Source organism: Gopherus flavomarginatus, chromosome 4 (genome assembly GCF_025201925.1).
Source record: "Gopherus flavomarginatus isolate rGopFla2 chromosome 4, rGopFla2.mat.asm, whole genome shotgun sequence".
Classification (NCBI taxonomy): Eukaryota; Metazoa; Chordata; order Testudines; family Testudinidae; genus Gopherus; species Gopherus flavomarginatus.
In genome coordinates, this window is record NC_066620.1 from 80,215,212 (window position 1) to 80,242,543 (window position 27,332).

The 27,332-nt window shown below is 38.1% G+C and overlaps 1 protein-coding gene and 1 long non-coding RNA gene across 7 annotated transcripts in view; one reads left to right on the forward strand and one right to left on the reverse strand.

Moving 5' to 3' along the window:
• Window positions 1–27,332, reverse strand: part of RYR2 (ryanodine receptor 2) — a 727,531-nt gene that overhangs the window by 454,777 nt on the left and 245,422 nt on the right. For 5 of the 6 annotated variants that reach the window (XM_050950346.1, XM_050950344.1, XM_050950347.1 and 2 more), the window contains exons 1-3: window positions 5,994–6,064; window positions 5,097–5,175; window positions 3,254–3,366 (exon numbers count right to left, since the gene is read on the reverse strand). In XM_050950346.1, the coding sequence (XP_050806303.1) occupies window positions 3,254–3,366; window positions 5,097–5,175; window positions 5,994–5,996 (195 nt within the window). In that variant the 5' untranslated portion in view covers window positions 5,997–6,064. Of the gene's footprint in view, window positions 1–3,253; window positions 3,367–5,096; window positions 5,176–5,993; window positions 6,069–11,333; window positions 11,349–22,743; window positions 22,765–27,332 lie in introns of those variants that run through there. The other variant, XM_050950348.1, reaches the window with a different exon arrangement.
• Window positions 1–27,332, forward strand: part of LOC127049568 (uncharacterized) — an 838,950-nt gene that overhangs the window by 443,735 nt on the left and 367,883 nt on the right. The window lies entirely within an intron of this gene.

Here is a 27,332-nt window from a genome sequence, read left to right on the forward strand (position 1 = left end):
CACAATAATTTTCTTCTATTTTAGAATGTAGTGTGCTCTTTCTGCCCTGTATTACACACATGATGGGATGATACAGTCAAAAAGATTTACACAGGACACTAATAAATGGGTGTTATGAAAAAATGTATATGGCCATGTAGGCTGTAATAGCCCTAAAGAGGTTATTTATAGACTACAGGTAAAAACCACATTTTACTTTTATTTTTAAATCTACACTTCAGTCTTAATTATATCTTATTTAAATCATAGATGGAATATATCTTTACATATTTCACACTTTTTCTTTAAAATACAATTTAACTATGAATTTCACAAATTGCAAATAGTACTTGAATACAATGAAGACTGTGCTACAAACTAAAAATAGCACTGAAATGCAAGATCTGAGAAAGAAAAGAGGAGAATTAGATTACAATTGTAATGATGTACGATTATTCCCCCCACAGTTAGATGAGTTTAGACTCAGTATCTGTTTTTAACATAAGAATGGCCATACTGGGTCAGACCAAACGACCATCTAGCCCAGTATGCTGTCTACCGACAGTGGTCAATGCCAGGTGCCCCAGAGGGAGCGAACCTAACAGGAAATGATCAAGTGATCTCTCTCCTGCCGTCCATCACCACTCTCTGACAAACAGAGGCTAGGGACACCATTCCTTACCCATCCTGCCTAATAGCCATTAATGGACTTAACCTCCATGAATTTATCCAGTTCTCTTTTAAACACTGTTATAGTCCTAGCCTTCACAACCTCCTCAGGTAAGGAGTTCCACAAGTTGACTGTGCGCTGTGTGAAGAAGAACTTCCTTTTATTGTTTTAATCCTGCTGCCCATTAATTTCATTTGGTGGCTCCTAGTTCTTGTATTATGGGAATAAGTAAATAACTTTTCCTTATCTACTTTCTCCACATCACTCATGATTTAAATACCTCTATCATATCCCACCTTAGTCTCCTCTTTTCCAAACGGAAAAGTCCTAGCCTCTTTAATCTCTCCTCATATGGGACTCATTCCAAACCCCTAATAATTTTAGTTGTCCTTCTCTGAACCTTTTCTAGTGCCAATATATCTTTTTTGAGATGAGGAGACCACCTCTGTACACAGTACTCAAGATGTGGGCGTACCATCGATTTATATAAGGGCAATAATATATTCTCTGTCTTATTCTCTATCCCCATTTTAATGATTCCTAACATCCTGTTTGCTTTTCTGACTGCCTCTGCACACTGCGTGGATGTCTTCAGAGAACTATCCATGATGACTCCAAGATCTTTTTCCTGATTCGTTGTAGCTAAATTAGTCCCCATCATATTGTATGTATAGCTGGGGTTATTTTTTCCAATGTGCATTAATTTACATTTATCCACATTAAATGTCATTTGTCATTTTGTTGCCCAATCACTTAGTTTTGTGAGATCTTTTTGAAGTTCTTCACAATCTGCTTTGGTCTTAACTATCATGAGCAGTATCACCTGAAAACTTTGCCACCTCACTCTTTACTCCTTTCTCCAGATCTTTCATGAATAAGTTGAATAGGATTGGTCCTAGGACTGACCCTTGGGGAATACCACTAATTACCCCTCTCCATTCTGAGAATTTACCATTTATTCCTACCCTTTGTTCTCTGTCTTTTAACCAGTTCTCAAGCCATGAAAGGACCTTCTCTTTTATCCCATGACAACTTAATTTACATAAGAGCCTTTGGTGAGGGACCTTGTCAAAGGCTTTCTGGAAATCTAATTACACTATGTCTACCAGTGGATCCCCCTTGTCCACATGTTTGTTGACCCCTTCAAAGAACTCTAATAGATTAGTAAGACACAATTTCTCTTTACAGAAACCATTTTGACTTGTGCCCAACAATTTATGTTCTTCTACGTGTCTGACAATTTTATTCTTTGCTATTGTTTCAACTAATTTGCCCGGTACTGACGTTAGACTTACCGGTCTGTAACTGCCGAGATCACCTCTAGAGCCTTTTTAAATATTGGCGTTACATTAGCTATCTTCCAGTCATTGGGTACAAAAGCCAATTTAAAAGACAGGTTACAAACCAAAGTTAATAATTCCGCAACTTCACATTTGAGTTCTCTCAGAACTCTTGGGTGAATGCCATCTGGTCCTGGTGACTTGTTAATGTTAAGTTTATCAATTAATACCAAATCTTCCTCTAGTGACACTTCAATCTGTGACATTTCCTCAGATTTGTCACCTACAAAAGCTGACTCAGGTTTGGGAATATCCCTAACATCTTCAGCCGTGAAGACTGAAGCAAAGAATCCATTTAGTTTCTCAGCAATGACTTTATCATCTTTAAGCACTACTTTTGTATCTTGATCATCCAAAGGCTCCGCTGGTTGTTTAGCAGGCTTCCTGCTTCTGATGTACTTAAACATTTTGTGATTACCTTTTGAGTTTTTGTCTAGCCGTTCTTCTTCTTACATTTTACACTTAATTTGGCAGTGTTTATGCTCCTTTCTATTTACCTCACTAGGATTTGACTTCCACTTTTTAAAAGATGCCTTTTTATCTCTCACTGCTTCTTTTATATGGTTAGCCACTGCTTTTTAGTTCTTTTACTGTGTTTCTTAATTTGAGGTATACATTTAAATTGGGCCTCTATTATAGTGTCTTTAAAAAGCGTCCTGAGGTGACATGTTCCCAGTCAATATGGGGATAATTGCAATCCCCCACTATTATTGAGTTCTTAATTTTGATAGCCTCTCTAATTTCCCTTAGCATTTCATCATCATTATAACTGATTATTGATTCATTTACCAGTTTGTTTTATAACCTTAACCTTATGCAGGTAGATTTTTTTTAATTCTGATATAAAGTTTTATTTCATATATAAAAAGGCTTGTTAATCTCAGCTCTATTATACAATTCCACAATTATGTTAGGATCTTCTATAGTATGAATTCATAATTACTATTTCATTTTCATATAATTAGTAAATTTATGCAAGAACCAATAATATCAATATCATTATCCTATATATCAACGTCACCACTTCCAGACCTAGGACGTTTTGGTTTATGTAATGATATCAGTGTTAGCTCTTACCTTCGAGCAGTGTTAACAGCTATTTATATCTTATTAAACACTGAGATTGTATTATTTAATCTATACTTTAGAGAAAAAATTGCAAATCAAACTGTAGAGCAATAGCTTTATGAATTTCCATGTCATTTTCTAGAACAACATTTCTATAAGACAAGCACAATCTATATATTCTTACTATAACACTTACTAAGTATCTTTCTGAAGATATACTAACTAAGATGAGGTCATCTCCAACACGCACTTTTTCTCCCTCTGATCGCTGTTTGGAGGCAGGATGTATGGTCCACCAGCAGGCCTCACCTGTGTTGTCATGGATTAATGAAAGAGACATTAGAAAGGAAATGCTTGGGATTATTCTCATTTCTTCAGTTTTATTTGGATTTAGAAAAAAAAATATTATTGTCCATATGTACTTTAATGCCTTGTATATAGTTAAAACTTGGACATACCTTCCAGAGACATGATTCATGACAGTATATTCATTGGCTAAGTCACTAGGGGAAGTCACTTAATCTCTCTGATCTTAATAATGCATCTATAAAATGTAGACAATATTTCCTCTCCCCGATCCTAGGAGATTGAGTTATAAAGATATTAAAACCTGTTATATTTGAATGTATTTCTTAAATACAAGTTCAAAGGATTTTTAAATTATTCAAAAGGTCGGAGCCCTGATGTCCTGACCTCATTTTTACTCACTCAGGCAACCCCTTCCCTCCTCACCTTCACCCCCAGGCTTGAGAGTCCAAGGTCCAACCCAAGTCTCAATATCAAAGCACCAGCTACACAGCCAGTTGTAGAGCACTGGCCCCACTAGCACAAGTCTGTGGACCCAGGCTCAGAGGCTCGCTCCCAGATGCAGTGCTGGCAGACCCAAGTCTATGTCAGTTTTGATTAGGTAAGGACAGAACAAGCTGTCCTTGAGTTATTGTTCCTGCATTACCTCATTAAGAAAAATCTGTTATGGCTCAGAGGCTTGTATCCTTCTTTAGCAGAGATAGGAATACTGAAGAGGATATGTGCTCAGCCAACAGAGCATAGGAACAGCTCACATGTGTTGGAATAACAATCTGGTAATGATCATTGATGACAAGATAGGACTAACAATTCTAAGTTCTTTAGGAAATGCAATCCAGTCTTCTTTCACTAAGGGACCTTCCTTGTCACTATGTCACAAGATTTTGAGTAAGAATGGGGAAGAAGTTGTTCTCCTCTGAGAATGAGGGCATAGATATTGAGGGGAAATCCATCAATGAGGATGCAAAAGAGATTATCAAAATTAACCTGTTAATTTAACGATGCTCTCTTTTACTAAGACTATAGTCAATTCTTTGGTCTAACGCCACTAGAAGGTACTGTACACGTAGCTTTTATTCATAACAAGAGTACTTGTTAATTTGTTTGCAAATTAGTTTTCATAATGAAGCCCGTTTTCAGATACTCACGGCGTTTGGAAAAAATTGTTCCTTTTCAAATATATATTATAAAATCTTGCTAATTAAACAATTCTGTAGCCCTGTGAGACTTGTAGGAAATTGTCTCCAGTCAACAGCAGTAGCAAAGGAGAAACCTCATCAGTACCCCTCACCTAACTTTAGTAAGCAGAGGTGATTTCTCCCTCTTCCTCTTTCAAAAGAAAAAACGAAAGAAAAAGAAAATGAAAATTGAGGAAAAGCCAAACCACCTACATTATTACAACATTAATGATATAGAATTAAAATTTAAAAAAATGTACAAGGATTTTACCGCAACAATAACTTGGGAATGTACCATATCCTTAATATTCTACATCAAACATTTTACAGCCTAAAAAAGACAAAATAAACTACATATTCAGTACGAAAAATAGAATATAAAATATTGCATGTGCGCAATATGGCCATGGTAACATTGTAAGAATCTTAACTTCTGCACCTTTAACTTTACAGTCACACCTTTTTATAGTAGTTTGCATTTATATCAATTTAATCTAATGATTAAACGAAAGGAATCTTCTGTGGCATGGGGTTCCTTAAGAGAAAAAGTTTTACCTGTTGTGTCTTCTTGCAATCCCACATCAAATGCCAATTTATCCATCGAAGACCGTGAGGTGGAGAGGCAGCAAAGATACTACCGAAAAAAACAACAACGTGTATCAGTAGTTTTTCTCATGCCTGATTCTTATTCTGAGTGTTACAAGCCATAAGCCTGCTATTATAGAACTTTATATCACTTCTTGAACAATCCTAACTACTCTATTTTAAAGCACCAGGATTTTAACTGCCTGTTAATGAGAACTGCACTTGAGCTAAGATTAATGTTCTGAAATATGTTGTCAGTCTTCAACTACATCAGCTTTTTAGTGAAAAAACAGGGAGAGCAATGCTGGCAATAACAGAATGATTTCCACTTGAGTCTAATTTCTAAGATTTTGATGAGTCTTTTAGGAAGCTTTGAACCTGGACACCCAGAAAGGGATTGAAAATGGCAAGATTTCTGTCTGAACTATATACAAGGTTCTGTCTCCTTGTCCATTCAATCTTTGGCTGGTGTCCAAATTGCCAACCAGATGGCAGTTGTGGCGATACTGTAATTTATGTAATATGAACAACTATCCCATTGAGAAAGGAAATGAGAAGTCATGAACCCATTTAACATAGGCCAACAGACAGGGATCAGATGTTAATAATTTTTGGTCTGTATCAACATGGGCTGGATTTCAAAAGAGAACCTACAAGTGAAAGACACTGTTTCCTATTACCAGTCTCCTAACCCATTTTGTCTCCTTAAGTTCAGTGGGAGAAACGCTTCTCTCGTGTGAATAATTCACAGGACAATTTTAAAAGGCAATAGTTTGAGTGTTATCACGTGTAGCTACAAATACTGATAGAAAATAGATACCAACACTAGCATCAACACCTACACATCAAGCTAAAATTCATACATACCATGCCACTGTAGGAATGGCGCAGCAATATTGCATGTCCATAGAGAAGCGTTCGATGACCACCACCTTGTGCAGTCTGTACAGATTAAGAAGAGTGGTTGATGAGCAGGTTAGATTAAAATTAGACCCTTCTACCAAACATAATTGGTTCCCAGGTAACATTTCCTCTTATTTCCATTCAACGCCCTCTAACCACAAAGGTATCTGCCCTCTGCTACTTGAATCAATTTTTTGATACGGATGACGTTTGATGATTTGACAGTAGTTAATATTGCCAATGTGTTCTCTTTAGCTATGTAATCCAGTTAAGTGACGTTTGCTGCTTCTTACCATAGTGAAGTTTTAATCAGAATGTATTACTTCAGTTGGACACTTCTCAGAAAAGACTTGGACAAGTGATTACTGAATTAAACTGTCATTTCATATCACATGTTCTTATTTGACTGATACAGGCAAATTATGGTCTTTGCATCCAGCCATAAAACTCAATATAGAGATCTTCAGGGAGATAAAAATCTTTCCCCTTAGGCTGAAAAAGGAAGTGAAGCCACTCTACAGGCCTCAGGAGTGACGTGACTTTGATATGTGTTGTGTTACCTTCCATATGGGAATGGCGAGGGGGAATGGCCAGTGAATCTGCGTAGCCACTGTTCAACAGGTCCTGTCAAGCCCCCTCCAGCCCCAGACTCTTGAAATATTGCCCCCCATTTCCCAAGCAGTATAATCACACTTCTTCAACTGCATTCAGGGATGTCCAAACTCACAGGTGTTTGTCTCCTGGTGTCCAAATGATATCAGACAGCTTGCACTGTCTGACAGGACATTAAGGCCAAAATGCTCAAAATTGCCCAATTTTTCATGCCCGCCCTGAGAAACCATGAGCAAGTTTCTCAGAAGTATTGAGGCCCAGAAACTCCAGTGAAAGTCTACAAGATCTACAAAGGGTCAGAATGTTCAGAAAACAGGCCCAAGGCATCTGAAGTTGGGCATCCAAAACTGGAAATGATACACTTAAAAATGCCAGCATGAGTGCACATGCTCTTGATGAAAATGAAACTAGCCGAGTAATAAAATCCATTTTAACACAAAGACTGCAGAAAACGATTTTTTACAACATTGAGATGTTTCATTTTATATATAACGAGAATACTCACTGCCTGCCAACAAAAACTAATAATTTTTGTTACAGCACTAGTCACTTTTTAATAGAGTGAGCTTCATTACAGTGCACATTTATTTTCACTGCTTCATGTACATTAAGTATCATCCATATGTAAATATGTTTCAAGTCTATAGCTACAATGGTTTTATATAAAGATCTAACAGATCTTAGATTTTGATACAAGAGTATTCCCATTTGAAAGCCCAAGGTTTTATTTTCCTATCTACAGCATTTCCCACTTCTCTTCCATCAAGGTGGAGTGAGCTCTTAATTGACTAGAGCTTGAGAATTAAAAAAGGGTACTGTGCCTAGCTAAAAAATGAATTGGCAGCAAAAACATGCCATTTTCTCATTGGCAGTTTGATAGCAATGCTGAAGCTCAATCTCACTGAATTGCTGTGGTGACAACTCACAATTTTTCCTCAAATATCAGTTTTGCCTCTCCTAAGTTTTACCTACCACAATCAAACATTCTACCACGAAAGCAGACAGTTTTTGTAAGGACAAACAACTCAAAAGTAATAATTTTAGTGTCTTTAAGGAAGATACATGGATCATAGCACATACCTTAATATCAGGTTTTTGGTTTTTGTCAGAGTATCCTTTATTTTCAATAAAATATACACACTACACTGGGCATATATAAAGGTACATCTGTAAAAATTCATGGAGGATTCTCACTCAGTAACATGTTGTTTGGGACATCAAAGACCGTGAATTCTTATTACAATGAATCCGAAGTCATGGTTTCTCTCAAAAACACAAAGTCTTTATTATTATATGTAAAAACCTAGCTGGAGACACTAATTGTCCAAAGCCACATGGTGACTGGATGGTTGGTACTTTAAGAATGTCACAGCTGTGTCTTTTCTATTCCATAGCCTTGCCTATAAACAGAAGTTGCACTGATATAAATTCCATCAGTTCAGTGAAATTGATACAGATATTTGGGTGGAAAGCATTCCCACAGCTGGGCTTACAACAGTGCATGCTGCAACACCCGTGTCCACATAGCAGCACCCTGAACCAATGTAAGCCTAGTGGAGTATGGAATGATGTTCTTATTCCATGGACCCCTGAACTACCTGCAGGCTCACTGCTAGATGGGAAGTTTCACACCATAGTGCACAATACTACTGGCATCTAAGATAACTGAAGGGGTAGAGATCAAACACCCATAATCTCTTTCATTGTATCCTGGAAGGCATCTGTTGTCTGCCCCAGTCCAAGCTCTTCACTGCGCCTGTGGATGAGGGACAGAGGAATGCAGCTCTCATATCCATTGTTAGATAGGAAAGCCAATCCTGTTATACTGGGGAGGATTCCAAAGGCAGATAGAATTGCCAGAGGATAACCAGAGTATTGATGCCATTGAGGAGTTCCTAGTTGCCAGACAGGTCAGTTCTTCATTGAGCAGTGCAGTGTCAGATAGGAATGGGAGGTCTTCTTGCTCTGGTGTTACTACATCAGTGTAAGTGCATGACCATATTGCTACTACCTCGATTTAACTAGTGATGTAGAACTGTACGACTTCTCCTATCCAAATGACGAGAGTTATATCAGTGCAATTTTTGTATGTAGAATAAGTGTTGGTAATTTCTGATACTCTTTGGAGCATGACTACAGAACTGTAATGCTTGAACATCTGAACAGAAGTCCTAACTGCAACTCCTTTAATAGGTAAATATTCAAGCAGTTGCAGTCACCAAAGCCAGCAATCAACATCCCACAACTGCTGAATGTGTCAAAAGAAAGCAAGAGCTGAAGTGCATTGTAATGAAGAATTATTCACTAAAAAGACTCTGAGCTTTTAAGAACACGCTAAGAGCTTTTTTGCAGTTGCAAAAACTAATTTTATGATGGATACCTCATGAGAAGGGAAGTATAGTAAATGGTAAGCACAATTATTGGAATTGTAAGGGGAAATTGTTGTGAAGCTCTAATAGATGTTAAAGTTGATTAAAATAATAAGTTATGTCACATATCATTCTGTATTAGTACCTTCTAAAATATGGGCCCCATGATCTACATTAAATGTGGAAAAAACCAAAAATGCTACAGATATTTGGCTGACATTTGTATAACACCTAAAATTTTATTTTCAGTAAGAGCAGTTATTAAGTACAGAGAGAATGGTAATATCTTCCTTTGATTTCTTCAGCAATGCCTTCTAAAGCAAAGACTACAAGTTACAGAAGTAACTGTTTCAAATGTTGATTTTTTTTAATGACCCAACTACTCTAATGTTTTTAATCCAATGCTTGTAATCTTTAAAACAATATGTACTAATGTTGTATTAAAGTGTAATATTCCTCTCAAAAACCTGAGTCACTGCATTATTTCCAAAGGAAATTGGGCCCTCAAGGCTGCAGATAATTTATTACTATCAGAGGCTTAAAATGCTAAAATGTGCTTAAAAATGGCCAACTGTAAAAACAAAATAATGACTAATTCAGTAAATAGGGATTTATGCACAAGAACATTGTTGACTACTCTTTTTTTTAATGTCAGGCTATTAATACCTGTCAAGTGTTGATGCTGGGTAAAGCCAGACATTCCACCAAATATATATATATGTGATTTTATTGCAGGAATTGTGGTTGTAGTTTGTTTAATTCCTTTTTCTCCATACAGAGTAGTGAATGGAGGACACTTTAATGCTGTAAGAGCTATTGCAATGACAACATTACACAATTCTTGCAAATCCAAGTTTGGTGGGATCTTGCTCTTTAACCTTCAGGTCACTGATGTTGCCTAGTTTTACTCTATTCAGAATCAGAATGTTTAGTTCATTAGCAAAATAATACAAATAGAGACTATAAAAGTACTATTTCATGTTACAGAGGGAATGGAGGCTATTAATAAAAACAATAAACATGAAAACATATATTGATGAGGAGAAGCTTTCGATGCTTAGCTTATCTATGCTCCACCTACAGATTTAGAGAATCAGTCTAAAAGGAGGAGATTTTCAAAGGCACTAACGGCAGTTCTGGTTCTACAGTGACAGTTTGGATAGTGACAATGGGGCAAGCAAGAGGTATACCAGGAGAAAGGATCAGTAATTATACAGCTCCAGAGTGGAGACATTATTCCAGCCCATACGCTAGAGCAGTAGGTATAGGAATTGAAGGTTGCATGCTGTAATCCCAAACCCAGGTTGTGAGGTGCATTCCTTTACGATATATTGAATTATTCTACCTTTACTCAGTTTAAAAGAATTTCACTTATTTCAGAGAGTATAAATCAGTAAATACATTGGTAGACAGATACACTCGTGAGAGAGGTTACTATTTAGAGGAAAGGGTAGAAAATAGACAATCAACAAATTTTGGATAAATCACTGAATAAGAACTAAACCTTTCAGGGTTCATGTGAACTCTTCAAAAACTTTTGAAATTTTCTTAACACTTCCTTACACCATAAGAAAACGGGTTTCCAGAATGAGGGCACCCATAAGCAGGAATGTGTTTATTCAGATGACTTGGGGGTGCAGATTCCATTGCCATAGAAGGGCTCAGCCATCCCAGCTCACGTATTAAACCATCATGGCAGCATTCCAAGTACAGCAGAAGCAGAATATGTTGCACCTGTTCTCAATATGTTCCATTTTGCATTTCTTTGCTGGGACATTTATCTGTTTATTGCCTCAAGATGTATTATTATGTGCCAAACCCTATATTACACCAATCCCATTGACTGCATAACAACTAACTGAGAATCGCAGAAACTGGCCAACCATAAAAAAGGTGATACAAAGAAAGAATAGAGACAACAAGTATATAAAAGCTATAAAATGTATCAAACGTTATCTTTTGATAAATCATTAAAACACATTTTAGCAAAGGTTGGGAAGGTTTTTCACCTCTTTAGACAATTGCTTTAATATTTTAAAACAATACTTCAGAGAAAGTTTATTTGCTACTGTTAAAGTTATGCCTTCAAATACTATTACTCTACATAGCCCAGAGTGTCTGCCTCTGCCCATCCACGATAATAAAAAAAGCCTTAAACTAAGTTAGTGTGGTTTCTAAAGCCACAGCTTTCAGAAGCCCGAGTAGTAAAAATCTGGTGAAAGTTTGATATTTACTTTAAAAAATAAAAATAAGAGATAAATAATGAATTAAATGAAAGTCAAAAGTCATATACAGTACAATACTAAATATTTAGCTTGCTTACCTTCATCATAAATTTCTGCAGAGCCATGGGGGGCAGGGGGAAAAAGAGAAAACATACAATTAATATTTGCTCTCAGTCACTTTAAAATGTGCTGTGTGTTTTCCTTAAAATAGTGAACAAGATGCACCGAAGTAAAATCATATTTAAAAGCAGAATTTACCATAATTAGTATACAATTACAGTATGCACTAGAAAGCACATCTGCTCAGAACAATTCTTCATAATTTCTGTACAATAATTTCCTCAACTTTAGAGTATCATATTAAAGCATACATCAAATTAAATAGCTTTTATTGTGTAAATCAAAATGGAGTGCAGTGAATACAGGGGTCACAGCTGAAATATTTTAATAATGTGCTCTGCAAATGCTTACTAACCTAACTTCAGGTTTCCACATTCAAAATGCAGTGATCCAGACAGCAACACAACTGATAGCAGTGACTGTTATAAATATGCAAGTACATAGTAAACTAAGAAAACAGAATTGTTACTGCTATTTCTTGCATATTAATTCTAAAGAATTACTTCAATGCCATATGCACTAAGATGCCAAACAATTACGGAAATCCATAATATAGTTTTCAAATAACTCATATATAAATTAAGTCAGCAGAAGAATTCTTCTAGTTCTAAAGTAACTAGAATATGCGGTAACTACTTATGCTAAACTATTGTTCCATCTTGCACTTAGTTGTGATACTCTGAGTACCTTTCCCAGACCTGAAGAAGAGCTCTGTGTAGCTTGATAGCTTGTCTCTCTCACCAACAGAATCTGGTCCAATAAAAGATTATCTCACCCACCCTGTCTCTCTAACATCCTGGGACCAATATGGCTACACCAACACCCAGTAAGGGCTAAGACTAGTACAAATTATTCCTCCCTATGTGCTTTACCTAGCTTTGTCAACATTTAATTTCATCTACCATCATGTTGCCCTTTCCAACTAAGTTCTTCAAGAACCTCAGTTCTCTGCTTGTCACTCACCTATGTAACTGTTATCCACTAATTTTGTGCTATCCTTGCTCAGACCCTTTTCCACATAATTAACAAATATATTAAAGATCAGTCCAACTACAGAACCTTGTTTTCTGTCCCACAGCCAGTTTTCAGTCATTTACAGTACCTTTATTTCTCATCCCATGACTGCTTAGAGATTCCTTAAAAGACTCTTGAGAATGCCTTTATCAAGAGTTGGTTGTTTCTTTCTCTCTTTATTTTTTTTTCTGAAAGCCCAAATTAAGTTTACCAGTTGGTTTATCTTTGTTGACATGATCAAGGAATTCTAGTAGATTAGAGAGATAATTTTTCTTGATAGAGGCTGTACTCTTTTGTCTCTATCATATCATGTTTGTCTGGGTATTGTATAACTCTAGTTATTGTTTCAGCCAGTTTGCATGGTACTCAAGTAAGGTTCGTTAGTTTATAATTCCTAGGATCACTTCTGTGCCTTTTCTAAAGACAGCCCCACTGGCCAGTGGTGCTGGAAGCAGTTAGAGAAACAGGGAGCCCTGGATCACTCCCCCACACACTACTACACACTCTGTGCACCAGAAATAACTAGAGGATAGCCCTCAAGACCTTTCCCCCAGTCAGTAGTAATGGAGGGGCAACTCAGCATGACAGGCACCTATCTGAACACAGTAAGGAACACAGCTGCACAGTGCAAGCCTTAGGGGGAACCTCTGGACACACCCACACAAATTGGTACCACCTCAGCTATTTACCTACTGCTAACTTAACAGAACTAGAGCATTCTAGATACATCTGCCCCTTCCTGGTAAGGAAAGGTTCTTTAAAAAAAAAAAAAAGCATCTTCAGACTGCATCTCCTGTATCTCATTCACTGCAAGAGGAGAATGCAGACTTTCGACAGCATTAACACGCAGCTGAAAAAAAACTCTGCCATTCAGAAAGGGAAGTGTGCTATGTATAACAGTTCCACAGGTATCACAACATCTCCCCATGCTGAGACTCAGAGCCCCCACACTACTGAAATATCTGAAAATGGCTTTGGTGGACTCCTAGGAATGGGGGAAGGGGGTATACATTGGAGGCACTACTCCATGTGTTCTGATGCTCAGGGGCAGGAGGCTGGAAGTGGGGACACTCTTCCGCTCCATTATATTTGTCCCTCTCTATGCCTCATAGTGGAGGCAAACACAGGGCTCTAGGCTAGGAAAAATAATCCTGAATTTATCTTTGGAAATTAACTACACAGAGTTATACTATGAGATATCTTAATGCCATCCTAAGCAAGAACTTCAATACTGACCTTGAGAGATACTGCTTAAAGACAGAATTATACTGAAGTTTTAAAAAATACATAATATAGATTTATAAAGGCATGAAGTCTAACAGGGGGACAGATATTAGAACATTGAGTAAATAATATCACGCATAACTAAAAATCAAAATGAAAGAAGAAATTTAACAGTAGGGAAAAGTTTGTTATAAGTTACATGCAACTCCCTTGGGCTATCAGTGAAGTTGCAATCGTGGAACAGATATCATAGTTTGCCCAAACATGTTTAGTCACATATACCTGTGAAAAATGACTATATGTTTCCAAGTCCACTAACATTAACAAACCTTACAAACAACCGTTTTAAGGATGCCACAACAATAAGCTCTATATTACATGCACTAAAGGTCTGAGGAGTTATTGATTTTCGTTTTAGCCATTAAGGCACAAAATAATCTTTTATTTACTCTGAAATTTCAGGATCCATTGTAGATTCTCCTAATATTTAGAGGCACGGACCAGAAGACAAACTCAGTTCTGATGATACTTTTGAGTTCTGAGATATTTCCACAATGAGAATTAAAGACTTTAGGATAAAACCCAGCCTCACTGAAGTCAATGGGAGTTTACCATTGACTTCAATGAAGCCAGTATTTCTCGCCCCTAGATTCACATTGGAGTTCGTCACCACGTGTTATAGTTTAGAACACATTCAACTGGTATCTCATCTAGTAATCAGTTTATTAAGAAGACTGCTATAGTTGTGACTGTAATTTATAATACAACGCATTGGTCTGTAAAAAAACAGATCATTGTTAAAATGCCTCGCTCTAGCCAATGATGCTACACAGTTCTTTTTTATTCATCTTTACATTGAGACTGACTCATATGGCACTGAACTGTAGCTCTCAATACAAATTAAAATATTTTGAATATTTGACACATTGTTTTTTCTCTGAAGATTTGCACATATGGATTTCCATAGATGTGCTGCTTGGCAGAAGGGCAATACAACTGTATATAGAAGCTTTGAAGTTTTAATGTTTTTCCAGATGCAGTATCATACCAAGGTCCTGACCACTTGAAAGAGATCACGTATCCTGACCTGATTCCAGTTTGGATAATCCCAATATCCTGGCCTAAATTCCCTACATTCAACTGCATATGGTATTTAATCTCCTGGGGCCAAATCCTGGGAAGAGAATGAAAGCCCAGTTAAAGGGTTTTGTTCCACATGAATAGTATCTCGCTCTGGGGAACAGAATCCTCAGCCTCAAGCAGCCAGGCTGTCTGTGCTGCTGGACCACAACAACAAAAAGCACAAAACAGAGAGTTGGTCCTTATTCTCCCTATATTATGGATTTGGTCCACTAGATGGGTGCAGCATACTGAACCACTGGCCACCTACCTAAGACAGTCCTCCCACAGAGAGCTTAAGGGAAATGCTATGCAAGTTTCTCTCTGGGGATTATAGGAAGTGTACAGACGCTTCCGCTTCTGCTGGCCCCCTGTGAAGCAAACACACAGCTTTACAGCTGTCTGGAGAATTTTTACCCCAATTGTGCCTGATTTTTTGGTGCTAGTTGAAATGATTCCTGTATATGTAGTTTACAAAGTGCTCTGGGTTCCCCTGATGGATGAAAGGGGCGATATAATGTAAAACATTATTTGATATTATCTAGTGAAGTAGTTGCCATTTTCATAATTTAGACCACATTTTAGTACAGAGAGTGTTTCCTTACAATACCCCTTTTATTCTTTATTGTGACATGCCTATGACAGCTATAGTTATTGTTTACATGAAAACTAATATTAGGAATGTCTTTGGTGCATTTTTAGCTAGGTTTTATTGTGGTTCAGCTGCTGGGAATAAGTAGAAATAGGCAGTCCAATGGGAACAGTTTTCTGCAGTCCATTGGTGATGCACAGATGACAGTTCTACAGCATGATGTTGAATGGTAAAGGGGAAAGGATTCATAATAAAATATTAGAAAGATATTTCTACTGTTGCATACAAAAATTCAGACCTCACATCAATTCAGCCTTGGAGAAAGAAGTGCATTTAGGCAACCACCACATTAATTTCCCTTACATGTAACTGAGCTACAATCCCAAAAGTAAAGAGCTTCATCAAATCACATAATCCATAATACTCACAGATTAATTTAAAATAATTATTTTTATACAGGACTTTCAGCCCTGGATTAAATTATGCCTTTAGGCATTGGTTTGTAAAACGGTAATTCCATATTAAAGACAACTTTTAGTACAACTCTTCATTTGAACCTCATGTGGTTCTCTCTCCCATCCTTCTCTCAATTTTCACTTAAGTCATCAAGGTGTGTATATGCCTAAATTGGCTGACCAGGTGGTGACATGGCTGAGACCCTTGTTCTTCCTCCATTTGCCATCCTTATACTTCAGGTGATGTCCAAAATAAGAATGTAAGTTCTTCAAGGCAAGGGCCATGTCTCTGTATTTGTTCTGGAAAGTTCCTAACATGCTTCTGCCCATAATGACAAAAAAAAAAATCTATATTTCTATAGATGTACTTAGTGATACAGTGCACACAAGAAAATTCTCACAGAACATTCACATTCTCAGATGACTCGTTAAAAACATTTGAAACCGTGGTAATTAGCCCTCTTAAGTTATACAACTAATTACTTTTAAATGATATTGCAGATGTATTATACCCTTTGCTATACTTTGCTTTTAGTTCCTCACTGCCATTTTAACCTCCGAGACACCACTAATTTCTTTTTTCTACTCATCTCCAAACTGTATTTCCTAGAGGCCAGCTCTTCTGTTTTATTCTGTTCAACTCATTTCCTGTTCCTCTCAATCCAGATTCTCTGTTATCTAACCAAGCTCCATGTGGGATTTGAAAGTAAGTGTTTTACAAAATATCTAAAATGTGTTCCTCTCTTACTCTAAAAGATTTACTTGCATACTGATATGGCTATGTGGGTTGACACCGCCCCAGTATCCCTCTTACCACTATGCAACGTAGCCCGCAGCAGAGGCGATGAAAGGCAGGTATCGGAATGCAAATAGGGACCACATATCTCAAAGAATCTTCAGTTACAGATAAGTAACCTCCTCCTCTTCAAGTGATGGTCCCTATATGGATTCCAGACGTGGGTAATTAGCAAGCAGTGCTCAGCATGGAGATGGGTGCGAGGACTTGCAAGAAGTTACAATCTGAAGGACAGTGTGGCTGACTGCCACATCTGCTATTCTGCTGGGGCAATAGCATAGTGAGTGGTAAAGGTGTGGACAGAGCACCAAGTGGCTGAATGCATTAGTTCCAGAGTTGGACAGCTTCTGCACACAGAGAGGAAGACATGGAGCCACCTTGCTTGTTGATACAGACAACTGCTACCATGTTGTTGGATAGCAAGAGTGGGAAGAATGCCTGACAGACAAGACAGGCAGTTCTCAATTTCAGGATATTAACATGCATCCTGGCCTCTCTCGGTGCCAGAGGCCTTGGGCTGTATGACCATTCAGTTGGGCACCCCAACCAGTAAGGCAGGAGTCTGTGGTGAAAGTAGCCCGGGGGCTGGGAGATGTAAACCAGGACCTTGCACAGGTCGGTACACCACCTGAGGGAGGCCAGAACTATCTGGGGGAGCAGGACAGGCTTCTCTAAGAGGTTTGTCTGCAGTTTGTAGATCAACCAATCAGTTCTTTTAGCAAGCTATGAGCACCAAGGAACAGGGGTTCTGACTCTGGCTATGCGGCAGCAAGAGGGGACTGAAGCAGGGTCGACCCGTACGTCCTCTTACAGCCACAGATGCAAGCACACGGACAACGCAGGATGCAAATGTGGGTCAATGGACACTACAACAAAACTGTTTTGGCTCTGGTGCATGGCACACATGCGCATCCACCTTTGGAATTCAAATAGGGACCATCACTTGAAGAAGAATATATTATTTTCTTTCATCTCATTCTGTCACTATTTATACTTCCTTTATCTTAAAGAAAACATACCAGGAAAATAAAGCTCCTACATATTCAAGTATGGCAATGATATTTTTCAAGCAGTGGCAAGCTCTTGGGGCCCTATCACTTGACCTGCTGTCTGCAGTTACACAGAAGCTTGTCTTTTGTGAACTTCAAAAGTATAACTGGATTAAAAAAATTGGACAGTTCATGGAGGATAGATCCATCAATAGCTATTAGCCAAGACTGTCAGGGACACAACCCCATGGTGTTTGTGTCCCTACACCTCCAACTGCCAAAAGCTAGGACTGGATGACAGAGCCCGAATCACTTGAAATTGTCCTGTTCTGTTCATTCTCTCTGAAGCATCTGGCATTGGCCACTGCTGGAAGACAGGATACTGGGCTAGATGAACCATTGGTATGACCATTCTTATGTTCTAAGAGGAAAGATAAATCATGAAAAAAAATTGTTTTACACTCTTTATTCCCTGGATTTCTACATTGAATTATTTTTTTTGATAGTTTGCATTTTCATTTGCATTATTACTGGTGGAATGCATAGCAACCTCTATATTAAGATAGTCCAAGCATTTCCATTCTGAAAAGGACATTTTCAATTTCTTTTTAACTTTGCATCTTTTCAGTTGAAATTTGATATACTTGTTCTCAGTTATCTTTTTCCTGAAAATTTCACCAAAAATAATTGCACTGTTTTCAAACATGAAGGAGTTTGGGGAAAAAAGAGGCTTTTGTATTATTAATCTTTCTGACCTTTTTATGAGACGCTCTTAGTGTCTCAGAGGATGGTGATGGAAAGACAACATTTTGCAGATACATAGACCCTGATCCAGCAAAGCATTTCAGCATATTCCTGTTTCTCTGATCAGGGCCACAGAAACCCTTTCTCTGATCAAAAGCCCACTCAAGACAATGGAAAGACTTCCATGGGCTTTGTATCAGCCCCATGTTTCTAGATTACAGATATGACTTTCAGTGATCGAATAAAATCACACATATTTGGCAGAATAGAAATAGTTTTAAAAAATTCACTCATGTGCACTGGTTTATGTTTTACAACAACAATCTATCATGGTTCCATGACTATGCACACCTGTATAAATAAAATCAGTGGAAATTTTCCAACAAGTAAATGATCTCTCTGCATTCTATGATTTGTTCATACATAAGGAAGCTGAATGGAATTTCAGTTTCCTGTGAAACAGTCTGTGAATGGATAAATGGAATGAGGCAAGGGGTCCAGCCTCAATGATCACGTATTCAGTATATTGAACAGCTTTCTGCTTCTGTCTAGCAAATAGCTGCACATTTCTCATGTGATTTTCAAGTTGCTATGTTCCTTTAATACGAACTGAATTAGTCCAAAGTAGAGCTGGATGAAATTTTTTTGACAAATAATTTATTCACCAAAAAAATGTAGTTCCAGTTGAGTCAAAACTACTCATGAATTCACCAAATAAACTCTAAAACATTTTTGGGACTCAGATGCAATTGATACCCTTACAGTTTTTACCCCAGTGGTTAGAGCACTCACTCAGGTTCAATTCCCTTCTCTGCTTGATGTGGAAAAGGGATTTGGACTTGGGTCACCTACATTGCAGGAGAGTACCCTAAACTGATGGGTTATAGCATGGGTCTCTTGTTGTTTTTGCAAAGTGGAATAGCATTAACAGATCAGTGGAGAAGAGATTTGAACATGGATCTCCCAAATCCTAGGTGACTCCCCTAACCACTACACTGTAGAGTAATTCTCTCACTCTAGCCCCATGACTGTTCATAGTCATTATGAAAGACTATGAAATTGCCACTATGCATGATAATCAAAACTCATGGGGCCATAGAGAAACAAGTTTTCCTTTCATTTTTTGGAACCAAACAACAAAAAAATCTGTTATTTACCCAGCTCTAATCCAAATAATATATATCAAAAAAATATTAAAGGCCAGAGTTAAGTCCTCTTAGCAACCTCCAGGAGTGCAAGGGCCACTTAAAACTACCCTAAAGTTGGGGATTTTCCTAAAGCTAGAGGAATTTCACAGTGATTTAAAGCTAGCACAGCTGGCTTTATACCACCTACTCTACACCCTCCAGACAGGAAGCACTGCGAACTGGGCTACAGCAGAGATGGTCAAGACACTGGTGTACTGAGTTAAGCACTGTGACTAATCTAACTTTCACCAGGGGTCAGTTCAATCCCAGTATTCTGGGAGGCATAAGGTAGTTTAGAATCATCTTTCCCACTTCAGCTACACATGCTTGGCACAATAAGAATCCAGCCCAAGATTTCTGATGTTATGAAAAACAGGACTTAGCAACTTGAACTACACTTTTCTCCAAAGCAGAAATACAGAGAATGCTCAGATATCTGGCTTATTCTTATAATTGGATGAATATCTTCAAGAATTATTATTTTGGTTAAGCAGTAAACAGTGTCAGAATGTGCATTATTAGGCTTCCAATTCATATCTCAAGTGCTTTGTAAAGCACAAGGACCAGCGCCAGATTGACCTGTCACTGAGTTCTAGGCCCCTACTTTCTTATGGCTAACAACAAACAGCCATGCAAGTATACCCACCATGGCCAGGCTGCAGATTTGCTGGAACCAGCTTCTCATCCTGCTGCTGCTCAGGGCACTCCTCACCATGCCGGAGGGGCAGCCAAGCCAAATCTGAGTGAGTGGTGTTATGACCTGGTGCACTGGATTGCAGAACAATGAGATCAGCCACCCATCTGTCACAGTGAGCAACACCCTGAGCAGCAGCAGGATGAGCTGCCGGTCCCAACAGATCCATACCACAGCTAGCCCAGTCACAGTGAGTATGATGCTTATTGCCACCCCTCCCTTTCCCCCCACGAATTTGTGTCTTAGCCACATGCCGAGATTTCCTATGTGTTAATCCGACCCTGACAAGGACAGGTGCTTCTACATCCAAATACTGCATATCCTGGTGTGGCATATTACAAACAATGTATTTATCCCAAATCCCAAAAAGTATTTTATGTTGAAAAAATACTATTTACTACTATGCCAGAAAAAAAATGCTAGAAGTTGGTGCAAAGTTGTGACATCACTAAGATTCCAATCAACTAATAAGAACTTGACTTTAACCATGGCCCAAGTTACCTCTCAGTTACACTGATGCATTGCCAATAAAAACAATGGAGTCACATGGGATAACCTGAGAGGAGCATTTAACCCTCACTGTTTAAAAATACACTCCATTCCCTACCAACGCATAGTTCACTAATGCTTTGTGACAGAGTTCCTCCTCTACCTTGGTGGGTCCTGCGCTTATTGGCGGATTTGCTCATCTCAGTGATCTTCCCCTCTGGTGGAGCCCACAGTCTGGGTCAACTCCTCTTGTGTCTGATCAGGAGGTGGGAGGTTTGGGGGGAACCCAGGCCCTCCCTCTACTCCGGGTTCCAGCCCAGGGCCCTGGGGATTGCAGCTGTCTATAGTGCCTCCTGTAACAGCTGCATGACACTACAACTCCCTGGGCTACTTCCCTATGGCCTCCTCTAAACACCTTCTTTATCCTCACAACGGGACCTTCCTCCTGGTGTCTGATAACGCTTGTACTCCTTAGTCCTCCAGCAGCACACACTCTCACTCTCAGCTCCTTGCACCTCTTGCTCCCAGCTCCTCACACGCACACCACAAACTGAACTTCTTTTTAAACCCAAGTGCCTTGATTAGCCTGCCTTGATTTGCTGCAGGTGTTCTAATCAGCCTATCTGTCTTAATTGGTTCTAGCAGGTTCCTGATTACTCTGGTGCAGCCCCTGCTCTGGTCACTCAGGGAACAGAAAACTACTCATCCAGTGACCAGTATAGTTGCCCTCTACCAGACTCCTGTACCCCACTGGTCTGGGTCTGTCACAGCTTGTATAAAGCATTTGAGATCCTCAGATATAAAAATTGTTCTGCTATCCTTATATTAAGCATACACTTACAATTAGAATGTAACAATCTATAACTGTTGAATTAATATTTATTAACTAGCTATTAAATATGTATTAATCCTCTATAACTGGAACCTTAATAAGACATGTAACTATAGAACTGCTACTGTTCCCATTTACATACAGAAACAGGATGCCACAGATGTTCCAGACTATTTGCAGATAACATTAAGGACTGATGTATCACGAAGGTCTTTAGACTTTCCGGGTCAAATTTTCAAAAGGGCCTCTACCTTCTTTCCATTTGAATGTGTATAAACATCTTCACCCATAGGTGGGCAGATGATAGAAATTACATAGGATAATTACACAGGAAAAAACTATTTGTGCAAATGGATTTTTTACATGGAAATTATATCACGTTTGCACAGAGACCCCCGCCCTGCATCTCAAATCCTGATACAGGCTACCCCTTGTAATGCCCTGGCTGGGGCATCAGCAGCAGGGATAGAACCTAGGACATCTGATCTAAAGCATGACCTTCAACTGCCTGAACTAAAAGATCCAAGTCTGACAGCTCAAAGGCTTTATCGGATTCAAGCTCATATGTAGTCCAGCCATTAGAGGGGGAAAAGGGACAGAGAACCACACTTTGTAAGCATGGATTACACACTAGTGTTGAAGGTCACTTTTTGAAAGTTTGACCCAGCTGGCTTGAAATAGTTCAATACATTATTTCTTACTAAATGTAAAGTCTGGAACACAAAATAAAACATTGTGCTGAGAGATGTTTTTCATAACATCTATAACCGTTTAAATTTATATGTTCTGAGGCAGCTGTTCACCATTTTAAAATATTCAGCACACAGAGAATTTGGAGCTCCATAAAATGACACCTATCATTTATCAGTATTAACAATTATATTATTGTCATGCATTGCAAAATTACAATGTGTGCACTGGAAAAGATAGTGAGGTTTTACAGGATGGAGTTAAAATATTAGACAACAAGGCTCAAAATTGTAAGGCAATAGTCAGAATTTTCTAGGGCTTACTACTACAATAGAAGTAATAATTACAAAAGAAATAATAATGAAAATCATTTGTGTGTGTGATTTTTGATGGAAAAATGATTCCGAAATCACCAGGCCCTGCCTGATAATGTAATAGCCTCTCTTTTGAGCCCTGCAAGTTCAGGTGTTATGACACATACAGGATACCAAAACAGACAGATTAGAATTAATGACAAACATGGAATATTTTTGATCAAGTAAATAAAAGAGAGAAGCACATACCCATTTTTCCACATCAACTAGCTGTAGAAAGAAAAAGCAAAAATATCAGTCATCAATATCTTTGAATTTAGTGAACCACAGTTTCACATTTTCAGAAATCTCTAACAGGGATGAGTAAAAAGAAGCCATTGCCTATTTATCTCCCCCCCCATATGCCAACAGCTATCTTTTTCAGAATATTAATTTCTGCGAAGTACTTCAAATTTTGAAAGCCTAAAATGTCAACCATAAAGTCTGATAATTAACTATAAGATTAACGCACGTTTGGAGTTCAGTTAATTCAATACTAAATTCTAGAACACAAATCTAACTGTATTCTGAAAGTACGCCACAGGCTTCCACACTAAAGAATCTGCCTGTTCTCCCCTCTGTGTGATCAGCCACAACAGCACACATTTTGCTTCAGAGGGTATAATGGCTTCCCTCCAATGTTTGTCATTTTAAGAGGATGCTATTAGATAGAAAACTAATATGGGAGGAGGGTATAGCAACCCTCATCTCTGCACTAGTCACCTGGAACATATAATTCCCAACATCAATGGACATTATATGCAAAACAGTAGAAAACAAAAGACCAAGTGTCATTTTATACACATTTTTGGGAGGGGGGGGGAACCTGTCTTAGTCAATCAGTTTCAATGTTTAATAAGGAAATTAATTTAAAAATTATCACCTTGTAAAATGTTTGGGCCCTCTTTATACAGTTTCAGAAAGACAAAGGATTGTCTACCGAAATACACTGGCTGCCACTAAAAAAAAAATAGTATTTCACCAAACTACCATGTCTAAGATAGCTCTGTATTTCCTTATATTTAGAATAAAAAAAATACTGCAATACAGTGTATCATATGCTCTAGTGTTTTACTCCTAACTAACGCTGATCTTTTGTTAACAGATACCACTGTAGTAGTTCTTTATCATTTTCACTGGATACTTTTTTTGCTCTAAAGAGTAATTTTAAAAAAATGTTTCAGTTTCTTATTACCCAAGGAATCGCTATGATATAATGATTGCTCCGGTCTCAAATGTAGGTTTTATTACAAAAGCTGTTTAATAAATATCAAATATTTTCTTTTTATTATATATCATTTCAATTATTACAGAGTTTTGGATTTTCAACACTTACACATTCCACTAGTGGACAAGAAACATTGTTATACAACCTTCAACTTGTCATTCGTTCTTAGTTTTCTGGGATTTTGACTGTTTGGATTGAGATTCATTATGACAATTCTATGAATTGTCAATAACATGTATTACCTTAACCCTGGGTTTGTTATTTGCTGCAGTCAACATTAGAGAAGCCTTTCAAAATTATGCTACGTTTTTAAATAAATTAAGAAGGATAAGAAATAACGACAAACCATGCTATACAAAAACAGGTAAGACCTAAAGCCAAAAGAAAGCAATAAGACAAAAGATGTCTTACTAGAGAAAAGGAATAGTCAAGTTAATTTCACTTGAGAGTTTGCCATTCATTATCTTGTTTTCTTGACATCCCTTATACTGAAATTGCACGTGTGTGCTATTTTGCTTCACAATCAGATGGAAAGTTGATGCAAGAGAGCTAAATTAATTAAAGCTATATCATGTTGCCATGGTTCTTCTGGATGTTTTCCTGCTAATCCAAATTTTACTTAAGTGAATTGGGCAGCCAGAATTGTTTTTGAGAAGGCTGTGAATCCACTTAAAGCTCAAGCTGCATTATTACTTGTATTAATCAATTGCCTCCTTATTGCTGACTTGTCTACTTGTTTTAGCAGACAGCAAAAACATTTTACAGTTTCAAGAGTCAAGCTTAATTTTAGACCACTTTCTGAGATGCTGCAGTACATATTGTACCCATGCATGGGCGCTCACAAAACCCTCCCTTTGCAAGTACTTACAGGCTTTTGAACATGCAAAAAGGACCTGTACAGACTGGTCTATGGGTGGACTTGCTTGATCTGTACACATATGTATATCAAGTTTTGCAAGCATAACGGCACATGGGCAATTTTGTGGATGCACCCCTGGGGCCTACCTTTGAGGGAATGACCCTTAATCTAGTGTAAGAATAAACATACTTTCACTGGAAATCCTTCCATTCTTAACTATGGCCAAATCCTGCAGCCTTTAGTCCTTACTCAGGCAAAATCATCACTAAAACCATATTACATACACTTATTATTCTAGGAAAGCCTCTCATTCTTGCTGTAGATAGTGAGAATGCTAGGGTGAAATCCTGGTCTTAATCAAGCCAATGGTCAAACTGCTATTGACTTCAATAGGGTCAGGAAATCACGCTACTGTAGATATTGCAATATATTTTTCACAGCATGGTGATAAATACACCAGCAACCATTCTACACTAATGCTACCATATTTCTAATGCTGGTGATGGTAAGGGAAGCTGCTGCAGGCTCAGTACTTCTAAAAAATCAAGCCACTTATGTAAATACCTCAGTACTGCCTTAAGATCCTAACTTTTACAAATCTGGCCTGTAAATATTGCCATTTTCCTCTACCATTATTTATTACACAGGACAACAAATGCCCAATGAAATATGGAAGGCAATATAAGTAGTATTCATAGACTCTGATGTCTATATTACAACTTTTGCCAAAAGAAAGAAAATAGCATTGATGACTAATATGCAAAATGCTTAACTGACAAAGGAATATTTCTTGAATGTACGTAGGGAATGAATTCTATTACAGTTATGAGGACATTCTGTCTGAATTAGAAGTACAGTACTAGTCCATTAGAGAACATTCCCACCGGCAAATTAAAAATAAACTCATCTCATTGGAGATAATCACCTTCAGGAGGCCTACTCTAAGGACAGGAGTATACGACCACCTCCTGCCAGGATTCAATATGTGTAGTGCTGTAAACAGCAGAATGAGGTTCCAGGGTTATATTCTATGACTTTGTGGGGTTGGAATTAGAGCTAGACAATATTTTTTGTACAAATTTTTTTCCAGTGGAAAATATAGATTCAGCGACACTAACGTTGAGCATGAGTCCATTTTGCTGAACTGTTTTGATAAAAAAAATTTCAACATTTTTTAAATGAAACATTTTGATTTTTCAGTTCAAAGTGACTTTTTATTTCTAATGAAAAAATCAAAACCATTAAAAATTATTAAAGTTGAAACAAAACCTTTCAATTTTGTCAAAATAAAATATTTCATTCAACCCAAAAATAATTTTTGATTCACCAAAGAGTTAAAAGAATTCATTTTCGGTTCATCTCAAGTGATTTTTTTTCACAACTGACAAGGCAAATATATATATTGGTTTTTCCACACAGCTGTAGCTGGAATAAGGTTGATATTCTCACAAAGCATATAACATTAGGATTTGTACAATACTTTCTTTTCATGACCATACTGACAACATACTACAGAGCATTCACCTTTTGCTTGGACACACTTGTACAAGCACACTAAAGCTCTCCTGAAGGAACTTAAGGCTCTTTCACTGGTTTAACATGGTAGTTAGCTGCGGACTTTGCACCAGCCAATGGAATAAGGTCTATTTCTTGGCTTCTCTTTTGGTGTCCATGAAAGAAATCATCGTATTACCCAAGTATTCATTTTAAATCTCTCAGGTCTCAAATGAAGGACTGGTTTTGCAACAGCAGACCGCTGTGAAATCTCAAGATTCAATTCTAGGTTAATCAAGCCTGAAAGCAATAGTCTCTTCAGCCAGAAAGGCATAAACAGTATCACTGCTACTATCTCATTCCTATCATTTGTACTGCTGTGAATAGCAGCAGAAAAGGTGAAAAGGCATACAGCTAGGATCTTGCCTGTTTTGCAAGAGGTCATTCTCCATCTCACCTCCTGGGTCTTGAAACAGGGAAACAAAAGAACACTTTATTGTTTCCAGATGCACACCAATAAGAACCAGCCCACCACACTGACATCCTATGAGTGAGATATTTCTGGGTGTAGGGGTCACTCTGCTAATTCAATTTTCTAGAATTTAAGTTGTGGTGTTCATCTTCTCCTCAGTGAGAAGTGCACACTCAGAGAGGAAAACTTTGCTCCACCCAAGATGGAACTTCGCTCTCAGAGATAAGGCTGATCACATTCTTCCCAGTGATCTATGAAAACTCTATCAGATATGTTGACTGCCATGACCTACACAGGTCTGTTATCTCTAGAAGGAATATTGCTTCAAGACCTCAACATACCATTGTGCTATGGTGGGTGGATGTTGTGCTCTCTCTTTTGGTATTCATTCCCTGACATGAATTGGGAAGATCCCTTAAAAAATGCATGATTCTCTGCATTCACCCAGCTAAGAGAATACAGAATATACAACTAGAGTTGGATCTCTTCTAATGGATGAGATAGGGTGGGATGCAGAGGAGAGACCTGGAATTATTGGACAGAACTCATATAAACTCTAGAACAGTGGTTCTCAAACTAAGGCCGCCGCTTGTTCAGGAAATGTCCCTGGTGGGCTGAGCCGGTTTGTTTACCTGCCGCATCCACAGGTTCAGCCGATCGCGGCTCCCAGTGGCTGCAGTTCACCACTCCAGGCCAATGGGGGCTGCAGGACCTTCCCCTTGGCCTGGAGCAGCGAACCGTGGCCA